This window comes from Aegilops tauschii, chromosome 2 (assembly GCF_002575655.3).
Source record: "Aegilops tauschii subsp. strangulata cultivar AL8/78 chromosome 2, Aet v6.0, whole genome shotgun sequence".
Classification (NCBI taxonomy): Eukaryota; Viridiplantae; Streptophyta; class Magnoliopsida; order Poales; family Poaceae; genus Aegilops; species Aegilops tauschii.
Genome location: NC_053036.3, coordinates 100,361,076 through 100,386,974, shown reverse-complemented (window position 1 = coordinate 100,386,974; position 25,899 = coordinate 100,361,076). Strand labels below are relative to the sequence as shown.

General features: G+C 44.8%; 3 protein-coding genes and 1 pseudogene across 5 annotated transcripts; 3 read left to right on the top strand and 1 right to left on the bottom strand.

The window, feature by feature from the left end:
- Positions 1-605: 605 nt before the first annotated feature.
- Positions 606-3,190, top strand: LOC109772632 (uncharacterized). 2 transcript variants are annotated; one of them, XM_020331340.4, is made up of 6 exons: positions 606-793; positions 2,105-2,341; positions 2,420-2,515; positions 2,594-2,719; positions 2,808-2,847; positions 2,929-3,190. In XM_020331340.4, the coding sequence occupies exons 2-6, from the start codon at positions 2,216-2,218 to the stop codon at positions 2,985-2,987; spliced, it is 447 nt and encodes a 148-aa protein (XP_020186929.1). In that variant the 5' UTR covers positions 606-793; positions 2,105-2,215; the 3' UTR covers positions 2,988-3,190. The 2 variants fall into 2 exon arrangements, with proteins under 2 accessions (XP_020186929.1, XP_040257686.1); XM_040401752.3 differs by having other exon boundaries at positions 621-793; positions 2,117-2,341.
- A 417-nt stretch (positions 3,191-3,607) lies between these two features.
- On the top strand, positions 3,608-5,772 carry LOC109772631 (uncharacterized; annotated as a pseudogene).
- A 7,193-nt stretch (positions 5,773-12,965) lies between these two features.
- On the top strand, positions 12,966-16,163 carry LOC109772633 (heat stress transcription factor B-4b). The gene is made up of 2 exons (XM_020331341.4): positions 12,966-14,022; positions 15,116-16,163. Exons 1-2 carry the CDS (start codon positions 13,729-13,731, stop codon positions 15,782-15,784), a joined length of 963 nt encoding a protein of 320 aa, XP_020186930.1. The 5' UTR covers positions 12,966-13,728; the 3' UTR covers positions 15,785-16,163.
- Positions 16,164-17,761: 1,598 nt separating this feature from the next.
- Positions 17,762-21,043, bottom strand: LOC109772634 (uncharacterized). Of its 2 annotated transcripts, XM_020331342.4 has the most exons (6): positions 20,665-21,043; positions 20,328-20,417; positions 20,010-20,243; positions 19,765-19,867; positions 18,741-18,970; positions 17,762-18,316 (listed from the first exon to the last, which is right to left on the bottom strand). In XM_020331342.4, the coding sequence occupies exons 1-6, from the start codon at positions 20,976-20,978 to the stop codon at positions 18,109-18,111; spliced, it is 1,179 nt and encodes a 392-aa protein (XP_020186931.1). In that variant the 5' UTR covers positions 20,979-21,043; the 3' UTR covers positions 17,762-18,108. The 2 variants fall into 2 exon arrangements, with proteins under 2 accessions (XP_020186931.1, XP_040257685.1); XM_040401751.2 differs by lacking the exons at positions 20,328-20,417; positions 20,665-21,043 and having other exon boundaries at positions 19,765-19,872.
- Positions 21,044-25,899: the final 4,856 nt, after the last annotated feature.

The window sequence follows — 25,899 nt, the reverse complement described above, 5'->3', positions numbered from 1 at the left end:
TTGCAATGGTGCCTTAGAAGCGGAGAAACAATGCAAGGGATGACTCTTGCTGTCCAAATGCAACATACATGCCTTTCGGTGCGAAAAAGACATGGAGGACGTTGGTCTGTAGGATGTTATACCCTATCGCCAAGACAATGGCGGTAGAAAAATGGTAGATCATGAATTTTTGCAAAGTGAAGTCAGATCGTGCTTAAATTAAGTAAAAGGTCCAGAACCGTGATTTTTGCCGGAGGAGGAGGACGAGGAAAGTGAGGCGGATCCGATGTGGCTATAGATGCTCTTACACAAGGACCCTCGTGCATTGAGGAATTGTTGCCCCTCCACTATAACTCTTTAAATTTGGAACAAAAACTCCTTTCCCCCTGATAAAAATGGCTTAGAAAGTAAACTGCAAAAAGTTTTATACTCCCTCCGTCCCAAAATTCTTGTCTTGGATTTGTCTAGATACGGATGTATCGAGTCACATTTTACTATTAGATACATCCGTATCTAGACAATTCTAAGATAAGAAATTTGGGACAGAGGGAGTAAGTATCAGTGTACAGAAGGAGTGTATATTTCAGAAAAATCAGAAAGACTATAAGCATATTTTGTTTCTGTCCGGGTGTCTCTCCCCCGTTCAAAACGCGTGCTCGTTTTGCGGCGCACTGTGAGCCGCCACAGGCAAACGGCACCCCGGAGAGCCGCGAATTCCATCCTCCCGCCCGCCCGCCGAGTCCCCGGTTAAACCCAGACGGCGACCGGCTCTCTTCTCCCCGGCGATCTCCCGAGATTCGCTCCGCCACCATCGGTAAGCGAGCTTCCTCCTCCTCCTCTTCCCCTCCTCCGCATTCTCGTCTTAATTCCGTTCCAATTGGATTCGCCGGAAAACCCTAGCTAGGCTACTGAATCGAGGGATTCACCGGCTTGCGGTGGCCCGAGTTGGAGCTGTCTCGCGCTAGACGGGCCGAGGATTCGGTGGTGGGTGGGGGTCGGAGCGGGGTGGTCACTGGTTGCCCCATCTGCAGATGCACGTATGCTCAAACAGTCGCACCTGTGACCGTGAGAAGTGATTTGTACAGGTTTAGGTTTCTAATCGCGTTTGTTTGGCTCGTGTAAGCAGTTTGCGGTTGATATTAGCGTGTTCATTTGGACAGTTATATGTTCTGGTTAAGGGATACACGTAACTACTTGTGTGGATTAATTCCAACCGAGCATGGGTGGTTATTTCCCCATTTTTTGGTACGGTGACAGATCTAATTGAGTTTCTGATATTTGTTGAGATATTGTTTGTATCTGCAAGGAATGGATGTGGTGGAACCTCTGGTTTGAAATCCATAACTCCATAAGATATCTGCAAATTGCCTAATTCAGAACGTCTACTCTTAAGCCATGTAGATCTGGTTATCAAATGCTGACTTATTCAGTAACTTTGCTCGCCACTTTTTTCTTGTTTGCTGTCATCAAGCCGTGGCTTTGTTGTATTTTTTGTGTTGTGCAAATCATTGGTTTACAGTCTATATATAAAATTGACTTGGATATGCGGTTGGATTCTGGCCAACATTTTCAATTGGTGGTTCCTCTAGGAACTTTATTGTTGGTTTGCGGCTTATGATTATTAGTGCGATGCAACTGGGGTGCTCTACTACAGGTTCTCATAACAGGGCACTGTGGAAGTTATGCATTTGGTACAAATTAAATGCCTTTGAATAGCTAGTGAATTCTTCTAAGTTGCTCCTGTGTTGCTTTAGCTTAACAATCAACCTTAGGTTTTAATGCAATGTAATGTGTTCTTTTAACTATGATGATACTCATTACATCAGTTAGTCGCAAGAAAAGCAATTTCTGCTATAGTTGTTCAGTTCATATATGCGAAAGCTTATCTGTGAAATCATACCTTTGGTATTGGATTTGCTTACTACAAGCAGTACTATTTGTGATTCCCTGATACCGTCTAATATACAATTTCGTAGCGCTAGAAGTGTATTTTTGACCTAGGAACGACTAAATACTATTTCCTTATGTTACCATTACAGTAGAATCATAACGCCCGAATTTCATTCATTTTTCTAACTAAAGATGAAATGATATAATTGCGTCATTACTAACCAATATAGCTTAGGTTTTCTTGCAGGATAGTGGGATCCCCTTCCATCCCCAATTTAAAAGCCAAGCGCTAGCAGTGGCTGGAAGAAGAGATCCCTGCTTTCACTTCCATTGACCCAAACAAATCATGGCTGCTGATCGGCGCCACCCGGCGGTGAACGACGTGTACCTGACGCTCGTCGGCGCCAGCAACACCCTCGCCGACGTCCAGCGCCGCCTTGACCTCGAGTTCCGTGCCTCCTACCCCGACCACGTTAGTAATCAAACTCCCCTTCCTCTCCTCTCTAGCCGCTTCCTTCCATGACAGGATCTGGGTGACGGTTTCATTCAGGCAAACCCGGCGAAACTGGTAGGGCGAGTGAAGCGGGTGCAAGAGGAGGTGGCTGCGCTCAAGGATCTCTGCCGCGACCTCCTCGCCCAGAAGCAGGTCAGTCAGATCCCCTCCTCGAATCCTCCACACCTTCTTCCAGGTTTACTGATCCCGTGATCCTGCGTGCGTGTGCAGGAGCTGATCGACATGATGCGCACGAGCCTGGCTGCGCAGCGGAGCGCCACGCAACGGCTGCTCGCCTCCTCCGGGCTGCCACTCATGACCGACGACGAGGAGGCCGCCTACGCCAGCCTCAAGCAGGTGACCCCCCACCCAAAAAACCTGCAATCTAGCTACAGGCCGTGTGAGATCTGATGAATTTGTTCGCTACTCTTTGTTTACGTTGCAGGTGATCGACGAGTGGACTGATCAGCTGAAGCCAATGGCAGGTAGGTTTTCTTTGCTTTGCAGCAGTTCGTTGGATTTTGTGATGGGGAACTCACTCCAATTGGCCGTGGTTTCACTTGCAGGGGGTCCGGATGGGGAGAATGAAGACACCAACCAGATCCTCTTCTCCGCAATCCTTTAGAGAGAATGAAAACTTCTTGAGCATCGAACGATTTCTCTGTTGGAAGTTTCTCCTTCCATCTTGTGTGCGTTTTTAGCAGATTGCGATGGGCTTGTCAATTAGCGTCTTGTTGAGTGTATATGAGAAAAACAGTGTTGATTTCTTGGTTTGGGATGTTATTCCTGTTATGTATTTACATCCAGTGTTCTGCACACAGTTTTCTAGCTGGCTCATCAACTCATCAGCTCTAACCACAAAAAAAAGAGAGATTCGTGAGCGTCGTTCACTTTTTTATGAGTATGAAGAAACATGGCAATGCATGTTTTGTTCTCTTTGTGCCTTTTCAAAAGCTAAATTGCACGAATCCTAATGTGATTAAGATAATGTTGTCATTGGATGGTTTAGAATCAGATCATTTTCCAACTTTTTTTTTGTGAGAAATTGTCCTTTAAAGATGAAAGAGCATGCTTATGTGCCTTAACTGTTAAAGGGCAGTTGGTGATACATTGGATGCCTGGCTGTGGCGGATGAAGTGAGGTGAGAACATCTGTTGTGGTGCGGGAGAAAGCAGGCAATGCTGTGGCATGATGTCATCACGTGGTGCTAGGGAAAAATCAATTATGGATGATCTAATGACACTGATACAATGACAAAGATCGTGCAAATGTCTGTGTCTACTTCCTGCACCTGCTTGTTGAATGCCTGCTCCATGTTCGGTAAAAATGATCGCCTTAGTTTTGCTGGAAGACATGTGCTGCCTGTGCTTCATTTCATTAGTATAGTATCAACCAGCTTGGCATGTATTCAGTTTTAATGAAGTGTTCTTATAATTGTGCAGGTAGCAGAAGCTATTTTGGCCAACTCATCCACCTCTTGCTGTTCCAGCGAAGTTTTGTCTGCAAAGAAGACTAGGTAATCTGATAAGAGCTCATTGTTTACGATATTTAAATTTTGTGATTCAAATGATTTTTCATGCCCAATCCTTGACGTTCAGGACTATATGAATTTCTGTTCTATATTGCAAATTTGTGTATTGGTGAACTTGATATTGGGTGCCCATCTCAGATCCTTAACTACATGAAAGTCACATCTGCCTGGACTGGGATGCGTGCAGCCATGCACCAAAGGATCACAACAGTCAAAGGTTCAGGTGAAGCTGACAATGTATATATCGATATACAGAAGACAACCGCCAACATTCACTTTTGGCAACGGCTTAATAGTTGGAGAATACAAGACACACTGGGTGGATGGGTAGAAGGATAGGCAAGGCAAGAAACCAAGGAAGGGAGGCCAGAGGGTCATTTGCTAGTTGCCGACGAAGAAATAGGAGGAAGAACACCAACGTTTACCGTGATGCAGTTGAAAATTACACATCGTCACATTTGACGTGCATGTTGAAGGCCTTATCAGCTGTGAACGGATTGAGCAGGGGCTCAAGCTGAACATGGAGCTGCAGCTGCTGCCTGCAATGTCAATGCCTATGGGCAGAAGGAAGAGGGGCCAAGCCGCTGGTAAGAGAGGAATGAAGCCAAGAGACAGATGTATCTGGCGAGTATGGAGAAGGCTGCAGTACCATGTGAAACCAAAAGCTTCACCAACTTCTTCCGGTGATGCATATTCCTAATTTCAGAAGTGTTTCCAGCTTGGGTACTAGAGATATGAGTGCAAGAACGACTGTGCCTACATATTACGGCCTTAAAGGACACAGCAGCTTGAAAACCCCAAGTTGACGTAGTCCACTGTGTTAGAGTCCTAGTATCAATTTGTGATCCTGATCTTGAAAAGGAGAGGGAGGAGAAGAAGCTGATGAAAAAAAAGATGGAGAAGGAAAAATCTACAAGAAGGGAGGGAAAAAGTAAGAGAAAAAACCGTTCACATAATGGTTCAGATCGGCATAACAGTGAGGACTCTGTTCGACTCGGATACTGAATCATCAGCTACCGGCTCTGGATATTCTTCTGAAAGTGGCAGTTCTTCGAATTCAGAGAACAAGAAGCGGCGACCCAAAGGGAAGCAGAAGAAGAGAAGGCACAGAAGGGACAGCGCATCGTCATCATCATCCGATTCTGAATCCGTTTTGGACTCTGATTCTGTTGACAAGGGCAGCTGGAGGAAGACCAGTAAGGCGAAGCAACAGGTGCTGAGACTGATGAGCCAGAGAACGGAGGAAGTCGATGAGGAAGCCAAGTATGTCATCTCCATTTCACTTCACATACGTCCTCTGAGAAACAAATGTAACCTTTTCTTTGCTGAGTGCTAGTACTATTGTTTTCCTGTACTAAGAAGTGCTTGAAGCTCTAGATCTTTCCTGTTCAAAGGTGTCTGTAACAACGGCTAATCATGTAACCAGATTCATGTTTACACTCCTAAATTTAGTTTGGTTGTCTTCCTGAAAGTTTCTTGTGATCATTTCGCCCTGACTCATCATGTTGGGTTCTTGATGTATCTTTGGAGACCTGGGAGTTATTTAATGGCAACTTGCATCTCGTGCAGGATGCCAGATGATCGGTATGACAGTTTGAGTCCTGCCCTCTGACAAGCTCCTGGATGCTATTGACCAAGAAAAACTTCAAGTGATCCAGTTGTTCTTGAGCTGTTTGGGATCCTACAGTCTGCATCTGCATTATGGAACCCAACATGTAAGCCTTCTTATCTGAAACACTGAAATGGAACAACCTTGAAGTATGGCTGCCCATCATGCAATCACATATTTGGAACACCAGATCAGGGCCTTCAGTCTGAGGAAGTGCAGAGCACCCAAGGCAACAATGATTGGGGACGATTGCAGCACCAAGCATAACCAAAAGCTAACCACAGTCTGAGGAGCTGCCTTCCCTGGGCTTGAGCTGAGCAGCTGATCTTGCTTGCCATCATGTACCTCACCATTGTTCTCCAGCTGGTTAGTTACTATTCCCTCTGTTCTGAAATAACCACCTGAGGAGTTTTTGGCTATCATCTGTCTACCTCTTCGTCTCTCTCTTCTCTTTTGAGGTGGGGCGCGCACGATAATGGCTTCCTGCGCCCCGAGCACATGATCGACGGAGACGACGGGATTGTTCCTGTATGCGGGCTCCCAGTCCGTCCCAGGCTACCTGTGTAGTTTGCCTTGTTGTTTACTGCTTCACGTTCCAGCTTCAGAGCCGGTCGTTTTACTTGCTTTTGAACCAAGAGGAGGAATCTGTCAGCTCTGCTTGGATTTACTGTTGGCCTCTATCGTCTCCATGGCCCATGGGCTGCACCGTGGTAGGTAGGTACGTATCTACTTGAGCACACCCTACAACACAATTATACAAATCTGTCTTGTACATGTAGACGGTAGACTATAGAGTACAGCTCTAGTACTGTACAACCCCAGTGCATATACGTCTGAGCTCTCTGAAAATCTGAGTCATACATGCATGTAGACCACAGAGGACAAGCAGTACATGTACACATGGTGCAGACATGGGTATATGATCTTGGAAATTAAGGGATACTGTCTTGAGAAGGAGAAAACGAGGTTAATCTAATCGATTGCTTCTTTTGCTGTTGTTGCAAGTTGGCACATTGGATTCTTCTACTTAGGATTGGTGTACTGGTAATTACCAGCTGATTAACTAAAAGTGTGTGGCAGGACAGCACATGTTGCTGCTCCTTTTCCCTATAAAGACAGCCACCATCTTTCTCTACCATGTCCAAGACAGACATTCTTTTGGTAGATAAGTTACAGTATATGGAGTCTACAGGCTTTTAGAAATCTCCTCATCTTTGGAGTGCTTTGGGCAATATGCAAATGCATGCATGATTCTCCTTGATCCAAGCTGGACCCACAGGGTTCTGAAAGCTGGCAACTTCTGATGATTCCAATTAGCTTTTTCTCACCTTTCCCGCCCTGCTCCTCTCACTACTACTACTCCCGGCTGCTTTTGCCTGTGGAGATCTAAATCTTTGCATCAGAATCTAGTGAGACATATGTATGTGTCAAAGGAGCTTGCTAGGACAATCATTGCTTGCAACATTCCTCCATCACTTGGTTAATTCCCTGCATATGCACTTGCCTAGCCCCTGGACCTGAACCTGTTCTCTTTTGTGCTTCAGAGAAGCATCCCATGTTAGTGCTTGCTGCTGCTCCTGCTACATGTTGGCATTTCCGGTATTACCCTTTGGGGTGCCATTTGCTTGCCTTTGCGATTAGTTAGGACCGTTTTCTACTCTGCTATTCAATACTAGAACCAGCTTTAGTGGTTAGCATAGAACTGTACACATCTCTTCAAAAAATAATCCATATATCATTGCCTAGATCACTTTAAGCACTCTAGTTATAATCCATATATGTGCAGATCGAGCTGAGTCTTTTTCAGAAGAAAATAAATCAAGGTGAGAAGTATGATTAATTCACTGGGCCTTATATATGCCAGTAAACCAGGCCATGGTATTTGTGCATTGCACGCACATCCAAGATGAAGATCTGGAAATGCGTGCTTCAAGGAGCTCGACAGAAACATTCACATCGTGAGGACCATGCGATCAGGCTGCTACCTCAGTTTGCAGTAAAAAAATTGCATCCGTTTGGGACCAGCTTCTCAGCGAGCACTAGCAGCAACTGCGGCGGTGAATGTTGTGGCTTTTAATCCACTTCCGTAAGCAGGCAAGCCTGAAACATCTCAGAGCCGTCCAGGGCTCATTACGCGATGGAACCACCACCGCGTTTATTATATCATAGTGAGTGCAGCATCTTCATCTACCCCCCTTTCCAGATATACCATAGCACATGAACTCTGACTTATTGATACAAGTGCTCTGAAAATGCTTCTTTTCCACCTCAATAAATTGCGGCTCAAACAGGTATTGCCTGCTTTAAATGGTCTTGTATCCTTCTTAAAACGTGCTCTTACATCTGTATATCACTTACTGTCCATTTTGCTAAAGCTGAAACATGCCTGCACATTTTTAATTCTGTCATGATCTTCTCCCCAGGGGCTACCAACTGGACTTCATCACGATTCAATACATGTTCTTTTCCTTAAACCATGAGTTAATTGAGTCCATACATGTTTCTTTGACTGGTAGCGGTTGGCGCCCTTAAAGCTGAGCTTGCATAGGAGGTACTACCCATCTGCCAGTACTCTTTTGACACATAGTATTAGTTTGCTCTTATTTCCAGCTCACCTTTTACCGGCACACTGTGATATATTCCTCTAGGGTAAAAGGAGAGTGAGTGGCCGATGCCAAGACAGGCATGATTAGATTCGGCGAGGGCAGGCAGGAAATGGCTAGCAAGCTCTATGCATGGGGCATGGCCGTAGGAACAGTAAAAAACCTTTTCTTTCCGTTGTACCGTGTGGTCTATGGATGGATGCATCATGCATGCAGGAGGCCAGATCGGCCAAACAGTAAATACACACACAAGCACAAGCAGCAGCAATGCTGGGCAAACATATGAAACTGTTGGCTTGCGCGACCAGAGAAGAGAGGGGAAGGGAAGAGGAGGCATCGGCGCATGTGACACCATGTGGGGAGCAACAGGAGACCGGGCAGGCATCGAGAGCCCCCGGCCATGCACTTGTGACCCTGCTGGCTGTCTGGCCGGCTGAGAAGAGATATACACCAGTACCATACTATGATACTAGTCACCAGAGAGAGAGATGAGAGAGAAAGGGACAGCAGTATCATGGTGAAGTGTGGTGTGTAAGAGAGAGAAAGAGAGGATGATACACTGCACTGCACTGGAGTCCTGGACTGGACTGCAATACGCGCGCCCCACATGCCATGCAGTGCTGCACATTGGTAGCTAGGATGCGCAAGCTCGAGTTTAAATGAGAGGAGAGAGAGAGGGGAGAGGGGGGAGAGGGAGATGGGGATTGGAAGCTTCACGGATGTGAGCCCTGGCGTCCACTCACGTGTGCAGTGCACGAGGTTGGACGCATGCCCTGCTCCCTTGCGACCGCCCATGACGCAGAGCCATGCACGGGCAGGGATGGGCTTGATTGTTCCGGCCACCTCGCGCCGTGCAGTCACCGGCTGCCTGCCTTCCTGCGTCGTCAAAGCCGTGGGAGATGGCCGATGACGCCGTGCAGAAATGACTTGATCCATCTTCTTCATGCATCCATATCCATGCATGCTCCCATGAGCGATGTAGCAAACTACCAGTAGAAGGTTTCAGTTCATGGCTTCATGCTGTGATGCTTTAGCTTAGATCAAGGTAGCTTAAATGTTTGAAAGGTCAGTGCAAGCCAAGTTTAATGCTCTGCATCTAAGCTGTTCACGTCTGGAAAAGGCCCTCCTGCTCAATACCTGCTTAGATCATGCACGGCCGGCATTAGTTTATCAAGGCGTAGAAACATCTAAATCTAGCGCTCAGAGGCAGCACGACCCCCACCCACACACCCCACGGCAGAACATGACAGAGGAGAGATGTGTGCATGCACATGTGTAAGTCCTTGGGGGAGGGAAAAGCCATACAGACGAGTGGTGGTAAATCACATCTTTACGGCCCTCCTTTATGTGCATGCACAGATGAGATCGACTTTAATCAGTTTCCACCTTAATGCTCTGACCTCTGCCTGACCCCCTCCCCTCTTCCTCTCATCTTTCTCTCCCCTTGAGAATGAAAAAGAGGGAAATGTTCTCTGAAAAGCTTCCTTTGTCTATCAACCTCCCTATCTTTGGAGTGTCTTTTCTCCTGCTTTTCCATTTTCCTAGATAAAAGAGCTCTTGTGCATGCATAGATGTGGTGAAAGAAGAATCAAACCTTTTGTCCGCGAATGCAACCACGGCAAAAGACGCGATCCATCTCTGCACCCATGCATCTGCCTTGCCTGCCCAGTTAGCTCTACTTCTAGCGCTCCATGCATTAGTGTTGTAGTAGTGACTAGTGACTAGTGACTAGCTAGCCTAGTACGTACACAGCAGTACACACCAAGGGACAAACATACAAACATGCCTAATAAGAAACCTGGAAAGATGTACTAGCTGTGGACCTAGGTAGCGCACACATGCATGGCTGAGATCTATGCATCTAGTATGTGCCAGTACCGTGCAGTACATGACCATTCAAGTCTAATCTAATCTATCTATGTGCGCAGAGCTAGGCTATAGGACAGCATAAACGTCTAGATCTCTCTTTAATCGAGTGCATCTAATTGATTGTCTAATCCTCCACAAGGCTTATTGCAGGTTTGTGAGTGGCAATCATGCTAGAGTCCAAGATGCAGCTGTTTTCTATGCAGCCTAGAGAGCCGGGACTGAGAAGGCAGGCAGGCAGAGGCAGGGCATACACACCACGTCCCCTCTTTCTTTTTCATCACATGAGCTCTATGCCTGTAGATTGGGCAAAGAACAAGCGGCTCCACGATCTTTTGCAAAGGTGCTGCCATCTCCACCGAGTATTATATACGCCCTCATTATTCTAGTAGCATCGTCTCTCAGTTCATTTGCACGAATACAGATGCGTTGTTTAACATGCAGACAAGAGCGTCGCAGCAAATCGCATGCAGGCTTGTTTAATTAAGCGCCGTGCACAGTATCTCTTGCATGCAACAATGCATTGATATGATAAAGAACTGTATGGTTTCAGAGGAATCTTGGAACGACAGACATTTGTGGAACACGATATTGTCTAGAAAACTGGTTTTTAACGGCATCTAGCATATGTGTGCATGGTGTCATCAAGATGATGATGAGATAATGTGGGCCTCATCTAGAGAAGAACCATGGCATTCTTTTTCTTGTTTCACATCTCACTTGTCTCTACATTGTACATGCATATCTCTTTATTTTTTTGAGGGGTTGTACATGCATATCTTAAATATATATGAAATGTGACGATCTCTCTCTCTCATCAGCTTTTTCTCTCTCTTGCTCCCTTGATTATTTAATACATATTTCCCAGTCAAAGATAGATCTAGACCTGGCCACAAATGCAGTGGGCCACATGTGGGGGATGGGAAAGGTCATGTGATGTACTCATAAAATGTCTACTGCAAACACATCATCAGGGCACAGCTTGTCATATATGGAACAGAATCTTCCATAATATTCAAACTCCATAGCCAATCTCCACATCACTGCACACTTTAAAGCAAAAATATATAGTTTTATCATACATTCATGCATGCTTTTGCCTCTAGGCCTCATCATCATCTACTCCCTTCAGTCCTACCAGTAGTATGCTGTGACTTGCTTCTTGCTAGTTTTATATCAGTTCTTTCCCCTGTTGTGGAGTATTTTCCTTTTCTTTCTTTCTTGGTACTCAAAGCTACAGGCTATGACGCTACATACATATTTGATGCATACTCATATATAGCTAGGGCCGTACCCCAGCAGGGTGCTGCACTAGCCTGGCTACAGATATGTAGCGCTGCCTCCTGTTTTGATGCATATGCATATGTTGCTTGCAGCTGGTGGCATCCTGATGAGTACCTGCATGCCAAAACCCTAAGCTAGCTAGCAGGAAGCAGCTGCATCTATATCTGTGAATCGACCACCACCACCTGCAGGGCAGCCCTGGGCTGGATCTTGGGCAAGTTTGACCGAGCCAAACTGGTGATTGTTGATTCACTGCTTTACCTCGCTCGGAGAAAGGGGTGTACCGCCCCTGGACGGAAGTGAAGAGCGTGCACAAATCCAGCTAAACCCTGCGCGCAGAGCGATCTGATCTCACGACCCACTAGGGTTTTACTCGCAGCTGGCTGGTCAGTGGCCTGGCCACTGTGCGCACACATAGGCAGGCGGCAGCAGCTCATGATGCGTGCTCTGCTCATCGGGAGTGAGGAGGAAGAAGAAGTTTGGTTCTGTTCCTTTGAATGCTGCACGCGGTTGAAAAGATGGGGTAGAGGAATGTTTGTTTGCTTGCACATTGATACTGGTGGCATTAATGGAAGCCGCAGCAGCAGCAGCCTTGCTAGCTGCATATGCTGCGTCCATCGCCCGGCTCCTGCAAGCGAGAGGCCGGCCGGCCAGTGTGGCAGCGGCAGGGGTGGTGGTGATGATGGAGGTAGCGGCGATGGAAAATGAAGTTGCATCAAAAGTGGATCCCTCCCAGCGAGCCCGGCAGCGAGCTCAGATGTGCATTGTTATTGTTACCACTCAGTACTCGCTCGCTCACCAGTCGCCTGTACGTGTATTTACTCCCCTCCTCCCTCCCTCTCTCTCTCTCTCGACATGTTGGCTCTCTGGTTTTCTTTGCTTGCTGTGTGTGCGTGTGTGGCGTGGAAGTCACGGGCCTGCGTCGAGAGGTGCAAGTCACCAGGCACAGCGCAGGGAAAGTATCTTTGGCTGTTTCGCAACTAGACATGTGTACATGTCTGCGGCGTGCAGGGCTGTGCATTTGCATGGGGTGAGTGAGAGAGAGGAAGAAGAGGGAGAAGAACAATTTGGTCACTAAATACCACGAGGATACCGGCCGTCCGTGCGGTACAATCCCTTCTCTTCTCTTCCTTTTCCACATCCTCATCCTCTTGCATCGTAGCAGCAGAGCCAGCTTTACTTTTGCTTACTTTTCTTTTCTTTCCTCTCACTTTTCTGACCAATAATAATATATTGTTTCATGATCGATCAGCCCGTGCCCGCCTGCTGCCGCTCCATGGATCGATCCAGCTTTACTGCAAAATGTTCTCCTGTTCCATCGTGTGATCACATCCATCGCCGCCGTACATCCAACGGAGACTTTGGTTTTGGAGCCATCCGTTGAACCGGGCCATCGATTTAATGCCCATCCATCTACTCTCATATCTGCATCCATCTCATGTACACATCCATCTCGGTCCTTTCCTGCTGCTCCTTCATCAATTTGTGCAGTTGCATGCAAAATTATTATTTTCGCAGAAAAAAAATATAGAAACCTATTGCATGTAAATTTCTGCAGCTTCAGTAACTACCTTGTGTCAAGATCGCAGGGACACTAGCCGTAGAACCCTTTCAGAATTATCTCTGAGAATCCCACAACAAGTAACAGCAAGAGCCAAGAGAGAGAACTTTGCACTGTTTGACTAGTCTTCCTTTGTACACCTTGGCCATGGCGCCTTGTCTTGCCAAAAGAAGAAGATAGAATTGATGTGGGTCTGAGAAAACTATCCTTGACCATTTGCACTGCATTTTTGGAGGAAAATGCCACATGCACACAAGTTTTTGCTGAGACCTGAACATCTGATCAGTGTGCATGATCCTTACAAAGCTGGTGCTGCACATTGACCAGTACTAAGTATGACTCAACTAAGCACATTAGGACTGTAGCAACCTGCATATGCTAATTCAGTTGCAACATCGACCCTTCCTTGTGATTTCCTTTCCAGCACCACCTTGGCTTGAAGCACATCCACGTATACAAGCAGCACTGCTGATGCACAGATATCGATGCGTACGCATATATAATGATGAGAGGGGGAGGGGTCGGCTCTGCTGATCTAGTGCTACTATAGCCCTAGCTAGAGGGCGAAAGAGAGAAGGAAAGAGGGCGGCCCATCCAGGCAGCAGCTGCGCGCGTGACCCACACGAGAATATTTGGAGGCGTTCGTGGGCGTGGGGGCGTGTCATGTGTGTGTGTGTGTGTGTGTGTGTTTTTATGTGTGTGAGTGTGAGACAGTGAGACTGGAGATATAGCTAAAGAGGGTCAGCCTTTCTTTCTTCCTCACTCCTCCCCCCTCACTCTCCCTCTCTTCTTCCTCCTCCCTGGGCTTAAGCTTATATTGCTGCTCCTTCTTCTTCTCCACCCACCCTGAGTGACTGAGTCCCTGAGCTAGGTAGAAGCAGCGGGGAGTACGTACGTGTGGTTGAGGAGGCCATGGCTTTCCTTGTGGAGAGGTGCGGGGAGATGGTGGTGTCCATGGAGATGGGCTCTGGGGCGGCGGGGGCGCACGGTGCCGGCGGCGGCGTTGCTGGGAAACCGGTGCCAGCGCCGTTCCTGACCAAGACGTACCAGCTGGTGGACGACCCCTGCACCGACCACATCGTGTCGTGGGGGGAGGACGACGCCACCTTCGTCGTCTGGAGGCCGCCCGAGTTCGCCCGGGACCTCCTCCCCAACTACTTCAAGCACAACAACTTCTCCAGCTTCGTCCGGCAGCTCAACACCTATGTATGTTACTACTCATTATCTGCTGCCCCGTACTCCACACATGCATGTTTAGTCCAGCAAGTTTGCTCTTTGTTCGATTTGTTTCGTTAATCTTCTTCCGGTTTGCTAGTTAGGGCGTCCATGGCATGCATATGTGTGCGGAGTGCTCATGTGTGCGCCGTGTTCATGTCCAAGTTTTGTTTGGTTTTGTATTTTAATTTGGTCAAAGCAATGGTGCATGCATGGATGGCCTTGCATCCATCCATTGTTTCCTAGAACGTGACAAGCTAGATGCAAAAGTTAATGCACCTCTTTCCAAAGATTTTGTTTGCGAGGTGCATGGGAAAAGGGCTGTATATGGGTGTGATTGTGACATTCCAACAAGATTAGTTCCTTGCTTCCTGGTCTGTGACAAGCCGTCGAATAGATCAGGCTGTAAGCTACAACGCGTCCATCACACTGTTCTTTTGTTGAAATGGAATTTAATCTACGCCCCCCCCCCCCCCCCCCCCCCCCCCCCCCTCCCCATTTCTTACTACTTTGGCCTTACTTTGGTGGCCATTTATGCAAGCCAGAAGATTATTCGGCTAATCAGTTAATCCATCAGTTTTCTGGCAAGATGTATGCATGATAAGTGAGGACCGTTTTGTTTCTATTTGCACATTTGGTTTCTTCTTTTAAAGCATGAGTTATTAGCTGCACTTGCCATATGCTTCTCTTCTGTCACTTGGATAGCAAAAAACAAGTGACAAACTAATGTGGATGCATACTAAGAAGTGTAGTTTGTACTCAGAAGCTTGTACACACTCTCCCAACATTGCCACACCACTCTCCACTGTCAATCATTGGGGGGAAGATTGACACTATCCACAGGTCGAATTTATGTATGTAGAGCTATGCCCTACGTATATACCATGCAATGCATTGCCACACCACACTACATGACATGACTACTATACGTGCGCAGCAACACTGAATATTCAGTTGCCATGTCATGTATCTCTCCCTGATGATCTCAAAGAAAACACAGTAACTATTGGGTGTTGATTTTTAACTAGTTATAAGAACAGTTTGATTTTTTTTTTTGTTCACTTGGCATTGCGGTTTGCTGCAGGGATTCAGGAAGATAGTGGCCGACAGATGGGAGTTCGCCAACGAGTTCTTCAGGAAGGGAGCAAAGCACCTCCTCGCTGAGATCCACCGGAGGAAGTCGTCCCAGCCGCCTCTGCCTTCAATGGTGCCGCACCAGGCCGCGTACCACCACCACTACCACCTCGGCAACACCTTCTCGCCGCCTCCGCCTCCACCGCCGGCTGCGCATCATCACCATCACCCGGTGTACCAGCACTTCCAGGAAGAGCCGGCGGCCGCGGCCACGTCGCACGGTGGAGGCAACGGCGGCGGCGACTTCCTGGCGGCGCTGTCGGAGGACAACCGCCAGCTGCGGCGGCGCAACTCGCTGCTGCTGTCGGAGCTGGCGCACATGAAGAAGCTCTACAACGACATCATCTACTTCCTGCAGAACCACGTGGCGCCCGTCACGAGCCCCTCGTCGGTCGCGTCGCAGCGGCACATGCCGCTCCCGGGCACCGCAGCGGTGGCCACGTCCAACTCGTGCAGGCTGCTGGAGCTGGACATGGACGTGGACCGGGACTCGCCGGCGGCTGAGGAGGACGACACGGTGAAGCTGTTCGGCGTGGCGCTGCACCACGGCAAGAAGAAGCGGGCGCACAGCGAGGAGCGCGGCGACGTCGTCGCCCATGATCTCGGAAGCGAGGTCTAGGCTGCTACGCCGGCGGTCTCGCCCTCGATCGGTCGTGTACATAGAGAGGAGAGAGGAGTAGCTGTAGCTCGCTCGCTAGCTAGCTAGGTAGCTTTGCAGGCTTGGTTTCTTTTTTGCGCGGGTGCTGGTCGATTAGTGTGAGAGATGAGTTAGGATCAATGAGGTCATCGAGTAGTAAGTCTGAGAGATGAGTTAGGAACGTAGGATCAATCAGGTCGCGAGTAGTTTGCTGCTTGCCAAGCCCTTGCACCATTCTTCTTGATATGTTCTTTGCTGCCATTGCCCCCATGCACATGCACGAGGGCCTGCTATCTTGCTGATGCAAAAACTGGTTGCTCAATGCTATTAAGTGCAAAGTGTTCTCTTCTTTCTCTCATAAGTCATAACATGGTAATGGAAAAAGTAGAAGATTAGTGTGCCGTATCCTCTTCAATTCAATTGGATCGAAAAGGTGCATAAATTTTCTTCAAAATAATTTGACATGGAGAGTTGGAGACACCACATGAAAAACAAAGGAATGACAGATTTGAGTTGGTGGAAATTTTGCCCCAAAATAGTGTGTAAAGGAATCATTAGGAATTTTTCGTAAGGATTCTAATCCTGTGAGTGTGACGGCACACGGTGATGATTTTGAAGGACGCAAATCTCAAAAAATTATGTGAAATTCCTTTGAATCAGAGAAGCCAACGGAGTGTCAATATACGAGCCTACAATTTGATATGAGGGGCGGAGATAAGCCTACTTTGGACAAAAAGAAGAAAATTTATGCCCTCACAAAATTTTAAAATTTTCCACGCATGTATTGGAGAGCGCAGTTTAATGGACAATCTTAGTTGAGTGAGATTAAAGAATACCTAAACCCGCTGTGAACTAGCAATTCCAACATATTTTTATGCTCTATTATTAAATTTACATTTACGGTGAGCTAGTTATATACATTTATTAGTGTGATGGATATATTTTTTATATAAATATCTAGGTGTCACATACTCCCGGTCCTTTTTAGTTCGCATATAAGATTTGTCGGAAGTCAAACCTCATAAACTTTGACCAAGTTTATAGAAAAAATACCAACATTCATAATGTGAAATCAACAATATTAGATGCGTCATGACTTTAGTTTTTATATTGTATAAGTATAGCATTACAGATGTTAATATTTTTTCATATAAATATGGTCAAACTTTACGAAGTTTGACTTCGAACAAATCTTACATGCAGAGTAAAAATGGCTGGAGGGAGTACAGATTATGCAAGCTTCTGAAGGAAATAGCAGATTTATCATAGAAAACTGTTTATCTATTTATCAGACTTTTTTTTTGCAAGAAAACTTCCGATCTATTCATCAACTGTCATGGTAGTACAAAGAACACCAGAAGTAAAAATTACATCCAGGTCCGTAGACCATCTAATAACGACTACAAGCATTGGAGCGAGGTGAAGGCGCACCGCCGTCATCGCCCTCCTCATTGAAGCCGATGCACTGCAATAGGGCCTAAGAGAATTCCGTACAAAAATGATGGATTCTATCAGGATTTATCCATTGAAGGAACTAAGTGGCTGTTTGGTTTTGCCTATGCTAGCCCCAGCAATCGTGGGCGCACCAAATAATTGGCGCAAGAAGCTGCCGTCGAAAATTTGCCAACTATTTGCCGCAAAACTAAGGAGGAGTGGAGGTGGGTTGGGCGCACCAAAAAATTGGTGCCCGTCCAAACGGAAATCCCAGCCTGATCAAAGACCAATTTTTTGGATCGGCATCCGCTCAAAAAAAAAAGCTGAAGGCTCCAATCCAAACAGCCCCTAACTATTTTATCGGCATATTGCAAGAAAAAATTATAATCAAAATCATATACCGTAGGCTGTGAAAAAGGCAAATGCATCTCATATTTACGGAAAGAGGGAGCAATATAATACCAGGTAAATATATACATGTTCAGATAACATTTTGCAAAAAATGATCAAGTACAGATAATAAGGTAACGCAACAAAAGTGTAGTTGTATGATGTAGTGTACTATTTGTTTTCTTAGCTGGCAGATCCAGCGGCTCTTACATCAGTGTACAACACCAAAAATAAGTCGTAACCTCTCTTCTGTTCCCAACTACAAAGAGAAAATAACAAGGTCCACCGAATGGAACATATATCTTGTCTGGATATTACAACATATAGCAGGTGGATCAGCAGCTCAGTACAAGCTAGAGTGTGTGTGAACAACTGCATATATCCAAACATTTTGCCGTGTCTATGCGAGACAATTATGTCTCATGGTAAGCAGAGCAGGTCATTGTTTCTAACCATTAATGTCAATGACAGATTCACACAGGTCATCTAGTGTAAACTGGTACTTCCCAGTTTTTGGTGTTCTTTTTGGGGTCGTCGCAGAGGGCAAGATCACTATCTAGTTCTTTCATTGTCTTCACAAATGTCTTTGCTCCTTGCATGATTAACCTTTCCACCATGAATAACTGGTAATTGTTCTCGATTATTGGCTCCAATATGCCACTGAAGTTAGATGAGTATGCCAACTTGTACCTGTACCCACACAATGAGGAACTCATTATAATCTTAGGCAGCTTGTCTCCTCAAACTAGATGCAAATTTTGTAACTTGCCATTATATTGTTAATGGTCAAGTTCCATAGTTAATGCCGTAATGATCATGTGCATAATTATACATGCAGGAGAAAATTAATGAAATAGATCAAATCACAACAATTCCAAGATGGGAAGGCAGATTACTTAAAGTACTACAGCCTCTAGTTGAATTACTTAGGAATGGTCAATTCCTTAAGTATATGGAAACAAAAGAAAGCAAAAAATCCTTATGCAATGATCAAGCGAACACAGTTCAGTCAGTCATGGTAAACTATTTGCAGAAAACGAACTCTACCATGGTCATATCAGAGATCCTGATATGTGATGCAAGTAGAGCAGATGGCAAATGGTGTCAGACTTACCTGTCTGATAGAGGCGAGAAGAAGCCTGGTGTCCTTTCATTTGAAGCAATGAAAAGAGTGCGACCTTTTGGAATCCACTTTGCGATTCTTCTTTTGATGAACTCAGGGTGGGTATCTCTGTCCAGATGAGGATGAAGGCTCCTCTCAACACCAAATCTATCTTTCCTATTCTTCAGTAGGTCACCCCGTCTGACATGAATAGCATCATATTCACCAAGGATCTCTTTTATCTGAAGAGAGCACACCAGTTTAGTGACAGAAGACTGATGTATCACTGAACATACACAAACAATACATTTTCTACTACATGGGATATTATGTTCTGCCTGACCAACTATACACAACCAAAAAAACCAAAGCTTAAGTTTGTTCTACCAAATATCTTTGGCAGAGCAGTCTCTTACAACTACAATAGACTCTGAAGTTCTTTCAAGACAAGCAGGATGCAGCTAGCATATAAACAATTAAATATGAAGAGAAAGTAGGGACTGCAAGAGTAATATCATACCACACCATATTCCAAGAAATAAATTTAGCAAGATGAAGCTCTAGAGGACTGAGAAAGCATTTAAACAAAATCTCATGATGGCATGAGGTGACAGTGTACTGCAAGAAATAATTATTCACCAATCACTAGTGAGTTGACGGTATATGCAGATACACACTGCTCCCTGCTGAGACAATGTGTTCAAACGATATAACAAAGTACACCAAGGGAAGTGCATAATTTGCTTACTGGAGGATGTGGAAATCCAGAGCTTCTAAGTGGGATAGCATGATACACACATGGTTACTCTCATAACTAAGCATCAAATTTCAAGGATTTTGGGATGCAGATTATATTTTTCTCTGGCATCAACAGAATCCACGTGATTTAAGAAATCACCCCAAATAAAAAACAAGAATAAGATTAATTCAGAACAAGCAAGTTAGTGCGATAAAACATATTTTTATCTGAAGGAAGTAATCAGATCCGATTAAAACATGTGATACATGGCAGAAAATCATTCTAATGAAAATATACCTTACGTGCTGCAACTCTCAGTTTTCTAGCTGGCATAGTTGGCAGAAAAGTGTATGGTAACATCACAGAGGTACGCTTGGTCCGATCCTTGCACTCCATAAACCTGAACTGTAATGATGATTAAGGTCTATTCTTCAAGTTTAGACATAACATATAGCTTAGGTTTGGTGTGGTCACTAGAACTTGAGGCCATCTGAAAATAACAATTAAAGAACATAAAGACCCTGATGGAGTTGCAATCTCACCAAGCAAGAGGACTTGCAGTGCGGTTTACAAGAAGAGCATCTGAGTAAAGTGGATTATCTTTGAGTTCATCCCTGCTAACTCCTTGCACATGCGCTACGTCTCCTTCTCCCAGTTTTGTACTTCTCGATACTATCCCATACCATGAACGCGGATTGTCCAGAACAACAGGTACAGTTTTCGATATGAGGTCTATATCATATAAGGATTCCATTGCACAATAACTCGTTTCCCATCTGCAAAAACATCACAGATTCAATTTCCAACCCAATTTGACAAAACAATGCAACAGGCAGACATAAGTGCTTAAGAAGCAAGACCTTGGATTTGAAGTTGCGTTGCTTGAATCAATTATCCCCTTTGTGTTGTGCACTGAACTAAGGCACATCCTTGAGGGCATGACAAATATTCTGCAGAGAAACCACAATGCAGTGTCATTGCACATTAGCATATCAGCATATCCTGACCCACATTACACACAGCATTCGCACCAATTTGCCTCCTCAAAATGGATCATCCTTTGCAATTTGGAAGCATAATCTACAAAAATTTCACCACCGGGGTACCCATTCCCGTTTCATGAAGCCTAGAACCACCTTGCCACCACACAGCGGGCCGCAGGAAGCGACGAGAAGGAGAACGAGATTGATTTGTTACCTGTCGAGGAAGAGGGCCTCCTCGAGGGCGCAGCGGAGGCTGGACTCCTGGTGGCCGAGGCCGGCGCAGGAGCTGCAGTGCTTGCCGGGGCAGTCGATGCGGGCGCCCCAGTAGAGGTACTTGCGGCTGCTCTCCCGCTTGTCGACGCTCCTGGGCTGGAACCCCAGGTAGGAGAAGGAGTGGGTGAATGAGAGGACGCAGAGGATGGAGAGGACCGCCCCGGTGATGACAGCGGCGAGGATTGCCCTCGCGGTGGGCAGCGGCAGCGGGCTCCGCCGGCCGTGGCCGCCGGTGATCCGGTAGGGGATCGCCATGGGAGGGAGGGGGGACCGACAGAGCGATAGAGGGGCAAGGTTGTGCGCAAATGTCTATTTTTTCTATTCTTGTTCGAAGTATTGGAAAAGCGAGTAAGGAATCAATATCTCAAGTGGGCCATGTTGCTTACGATGACGGGCCACTGGGCTAAAATATCCTTTGTGGGTGGACTGAGAGATTTGCTCGGGTGTTCCCAGAAAAAAGGGGCAAACCCTATTGGACGCTCGTTAGCGTCAGATCGTCGTTGCGGTTTCGCTGAGGCAAGCCTCCGATTGGGCCGGCCCACGTACGGGATTCGTTCGCTGCTGCTTCCGTCTCTGTTCTTTGCGGTTTTTTTTTCGTTTTCTTATATGGCTTTTTGCTTCCAGTTTTTTCACTCTTTTTGTCCTTTTTAGTTGTTTTGTTCCGGTTTTTTATTTTTCGGTTCCTTTTTCTTTTATTTTTCTTCTTTTATGTTTCCTTTTTTATTTTCTGTTTCTGTTTTTCTTCTCTTTATTTATTATATAAAAGTTCACCGTGTATTACGAAAATCTTCGTCGTATTAAGAAAATGTTCATCATATATTATGTAATAGTTCACCTAGCATTATAAAAATGTTCATCGTGTATTACAAAAATGTTCACCGTATGTTATGAAATTGTTCAGCATATATTTAAAAGTGTTCATTGGGTATTTAAAATTTGTTCATCATACATTAAAAAATTGTTCAACGCATACTACAAATGTTCATTTTTGTATTTGAAATTTGTTAAGTGTTTGTTTCCAAAAAAGGTTCACTGTCTTTAAATTTTGTTCAACGTATATTATAAAAAATGATTTCTTTGGAAAAAAGGATTTTGCCACCGTCTTACATAATTTAAGGCTGGCGCTGCGTTAACACCGTTGTGGGTTGCTAGCTCGGTTGGCTTGGCTCGCTAGAATCCTTAATGAGATCAGTAGTTTGATCCACGCGTGCGCTTTCTTTTTTCGATTTTTTTCGCTCGACCTGTGATAATTGGGCCGGCCTGTTTGCGTGCCGCTTCAGCGAAGCTGCGATGAATGGACGCTGACGGGCGCCAAATCCTATTCGGCGCCTTAGTTCGATCCACGCGTGCGCTTTCTTTTTTCGATTTTTTTTCGCTCGATCTGTGATAATTGGGCCGGCCTGTTTGCGTGCCGCTTCAGCGAAGCCGCGATGAACGGACGCTGACGGGCGCCAAATCCTATTTGACGCCTTAAGCGCCGAATATAGGCCAGTTGGTAGCGGGCGCACACCCCCCGATCTCCTCCCATCGAAGCTATATGGGCTGGCCTTTTACCCTATTATTGTTTCTGAAAACGCAAAGCAAAACAAAAGAAACACACTGGGATTCGAACAGCCAACCTCCTGCTTTGTCATACACTGCACTAACCACCACGCCACCACGCCTAATGTGATTACATGTATGTTTCTCATTCTTTTCTTCCATGTGCTTTTTCTTTTTTCATTTTTCATTTTTCCATTTTCCATTTTTCTTCATTCCTTTTTCTTTTTTCTTTTTTTCTGGTTCAATGCAAAATCGATGAACTTTATATTTTAAATTTGGTGAACTTTTTCTCAAATTCGATGAACTTTTTTCAAACTCGATGAATTTTTTTGAAACTCGATGAACTTTTTTTCAATCTCGATGAACTTTTTTCAAACTAGATTAACTATTTCTCAACTTCGTTCAAACTCGATGAACTGTTTTGAAGCTCGATAAACTTTTTTTCAAACTCGATGAACTTTTTTCAAATTCGTGAACTTTTTTTTTATCAAAAGTGATGAACTTTTTTCAAATCCGTGAACTTTTTTTAAAATCTGGTGAACCTTTTCCAATTTTTTGAACCTTTTTATCAAACCGATATAATATTTTTCAAATCCGTGAACTTTTTCAAATCAGGTGAACTTTTTTTGAATCCGTATTTTTTTTAGAAAAATTGATGATTTTTATTTTGATAATTTGTGAACATTTCTTTGAAATCCGCGACCTCTTGTAAAAAGCGATGAAATTTTTTAAAATTCGTGAATTTCTTGTTCAAATTTCCGGTCCCTTTTTCCAAATATTTTGTACTGGGGCTTAAACACGGGTAAAATAGATCTGTTTTCGTACAAAAGACAACAATGATATCCTGGTGCAGTGGTTGAAGCGGCAAGTCTGTAATCAATGGCATGTGGGTTCGAATCCCTTGTGCTATGTATTTTCTCTGGCAATTTTATTTTTGAGCGTTTTTTGTGCATCTGACGCGATCGTTGCTGGGCCGGCCCAGTACCGCGTTCCTTCGAGCTCCCGCTACCTTACGCGGCGCAGAGGGCGCCGAAGAGGAGTACTCGGGCGGTGTATAGGAGCTCTTGAAAAAACGGGCGCGCCTATATATCGCCTTCAGCGAGTCTGAAGAGCGAGCTGGGCCAGCCCACGAGGGCGGGAGGCCACAACCTCTTTTTCTTGTTTTACCTTTTCTGTTTTCTTTTATACTTATATATATATATATATAAAACAAAAAACACTCTTCAAAAAATATTTTACAAACGTTGAACAAGTATTTAGAAAATGTTGAACAAGTATTTGAAAAAAATATTGATCATGTATTTGAAAAATGTTGAACATGGATTTGAGAAATGTTGAACAAGGATTTAAAAAATGTTGAATAAGTATTTGAAAAACGTTGAACAAGTATTTGCAAAATGCTAAACAAGTATTTGAAAAAATGTTGAACAAATATTTGGAAAAATGTTGATTATGTATATAAAAATATTGAACAAGTATTTCCAAAATGTTGAACGAATATTTGAAAAAGTATTTGAAAAAAATATGTTCGTGTATATAAATATGTTGAATAAGCATTTGTAAAATATTGAACATGTATTTGAAAAAATGTTGATCTAGTATTTGAAAAAATATTGATCATGTATATAAAAATGTTAAACAAGTATTTAAAAAATGTTTATCATGTATATAAGATTGTAGAATGAATAAAGAAACAAATAAGAACCAAAAAAAATGAAAAAAATCAAAATAAACCAAAGGAAAAGGAAACTGAAAAAACTGAAGAAACTAATTGAAAAACCCGAAGAAGAAAAGAAAAAAAAACAGACCTTATATAATGGGAACGAGTAGTACACGCTCGCCTTATTTCCTTTAAGTAGAACCCGTCCTAGTAGTAAAACATGTGGTGATAGGTGGCGCAGTGGCTAAGCCTGTTTCATGCGTACCAGTTGGTCTTGGGATTGATCCCCGGCAGCACCCTTTTTCCTTCTTTTGTTTACATATACACAAATCATCCATTTTCTTTTCAACAAAAGGTTGTTCAGATAGTACTCGACAATAGACTAAAAACATTTGAAGTGCCAAATGAAAAAAATGAAGAAATACCTTGGTTTTCCATATGATGTGGGCCAATGGAGGGTTGCCACTAAATATCTTAAAGACCGTATCTGGAACGATATAACCACTTTCAAATTAGTGGCCCAAGCAATTCCTACGCATTCCATGGCGTGCTACAAACACCCTCGAGCACTTTGCAACCACATTAATGGACCGCTCCATAAGTTTTGGTGGGGCTTAAAGAAGGGTGAAAGAAATTCGACATGGATGTCTTGGGAAGTGATAACTCAACAGAAATTGATGGGAGGCATGTGTTTTAGGGATATTGAACTTTTTAACCTCACACTTCTTGCTAAGCAAGCGTGGCTACTTCTTTAGGAGCCTTAGTCTTTGAGTGCTCGTATCTTACGGGCAGTTTATTACCCTTTGTGTTAAATTTTGGAGTTGATCTTGGAAAGTTGCCTTCACATGTGTGGAGATTGATTCTTGAAGGGAGAGATACCCTCGCTTTGGACCCCATAAAATTGGGACATGCAAAAGTACTAGTATCTGGTCCGAAAACTGGACCCCTGGCTTCAATTTCTCCAGTCTCACAAGCAGGTTCGCATGCAACAGAAGAATTGTATTTGCCTACTACTCCAACCTTGCCCTGAAAGGATAAGGAATGGATAAGTGTGAGAGCTAGAATGACTATTGAAGGGATTTCAAAATCAGGTCGGTAAGCTCTAAATCTAAGAATCCACCTTCTGCTTTTGAGTGACCTCATTGATCATACTACTTGTTCTTGGAACCGACACATCTGGAGTGAACACTTACATGAAATGGACAAGGAGCTGATCTGCAACATTCCCCTAAGCCCGCGAGTTCAGAAAGGATTTCTGGCCCATGCACTACGAATTGTTGCTTCGATCTGCATACAAACTCTTCGCATCAACAAAGAAGCAACGCGAAGTTTGGTTTGAGCATGTCCCGAGGCACTCAGATGTGGTTGCAAAGCCAGTCTTCATGGCGACCTTATGGAATGTTGAAGTACCTTCAAAAGTAAAGGTTCACATGGAGGCTTGCTAGAACATCTCTGCCAACAAGCGATGTGCGTTTCAACCAAAATATGCCTACGTTGTCTGGCTGTTGTTTATGCAATGTTGTGGAGGATACATGGAGGCACACCCTGATTGGTGGCCAACTACGTTTGGGTGCTAGTCGATGAGGAGCTTATAGAGGTACTTATTTTTGAACAGAACCTTGGATCCGAAGCTATATTTTTTTGGCTCTTTGCCACACTCTATCAATTATATCTATCTAGGGTCACTGGTGCAGTGACGTGCTATACAAACGCTTTTTACCTCCTTTCCACAATAAAGTTTGAAACGGCCATCTTGCCTGTGTGTACAATAGGGGGGTCCATCCCACACGACCCTGAAACCGTCAGCGATAGGTCCTCCGGTCACATGTGAGGGAGTCCTGGATTAGGGGGTCCCCGGGAGTCCGGGCTATGTGACATGGGCCGGACTGATGGGCCGTGAAGATACAAGATAGAAGGCCTTCCCCCATGTTCGGATGGGACTCTCCTTAGCATGGATGGCAAGCTTGGCGTTCG

What these genes read in the sequence shown, in the direction of transcription:
- LOC109772634 (XM_020331342.4), bottom strand. Translation starts at nt 20,978, where the DNA reads ATGGCGATCCCCTACCGGATCACCGGCGGCCACGGCCGGCGGAGCCCG. An exon ending in AACGCAACTTCAAATCCAAG is followed by an intron (nt 20,244 to 20,327) that starts GTCTTGCTTCTT and finishes ATGTTTTTGCAG; the next exon opens with ATGGGAAACGAGTTATTGTG. An exon ending in TTCTCGCCTCTATCAGACAG is followed by an intron (nt 18,317 to 18,740) that starts GTAAGTCTGACA and finishes GTGTGGGTACAG; the next exon opens with GTACAAGTTGGCATACTCAT.
- LOC109772632 (XM_020331340.4), top strand. Translation starts at nt 2,216, where the DNA reads ATGGCTGCTGATCGGCGCCACCCGGCGGTGAACGACGTGTACCTGACG. An exon ending in GTGCCTCCTACCCCGACCAC is followed by an intron (nt 2,342 to 2,419) that starts GTTAGTAATCAA and finishes GGTTTCATTCAG; the next exon opens with GCAAACCCGGCGAAACTGGT. An exon ending in TCAGCTGAAGCCAATGGCAG is followed by an intron (nt 2,848 to 2,928) that starts GTAGGTTTTCTT and finishes TTTCACTTGCAG; the next exon opens with GGGGTCCGGATGGGGAGAAT.
- LOC109772633 (XM_020331341.4), top strand. Translation starts at nt 13,729, where the DNA reads ATGGCTTTCCTTGTGGAGAGGTGCGGGGAGATGGTGGTGTCCATGGAG. An exon ending in TCCGGCAGCTCAACACCTAT is followed by an intron (nt 14,023 to 15,115) that starts GTATGTTACTAC and finishes GGTTTGCTGCAG; the next exon opens with GGATTCAGGAAGATAGTGGC.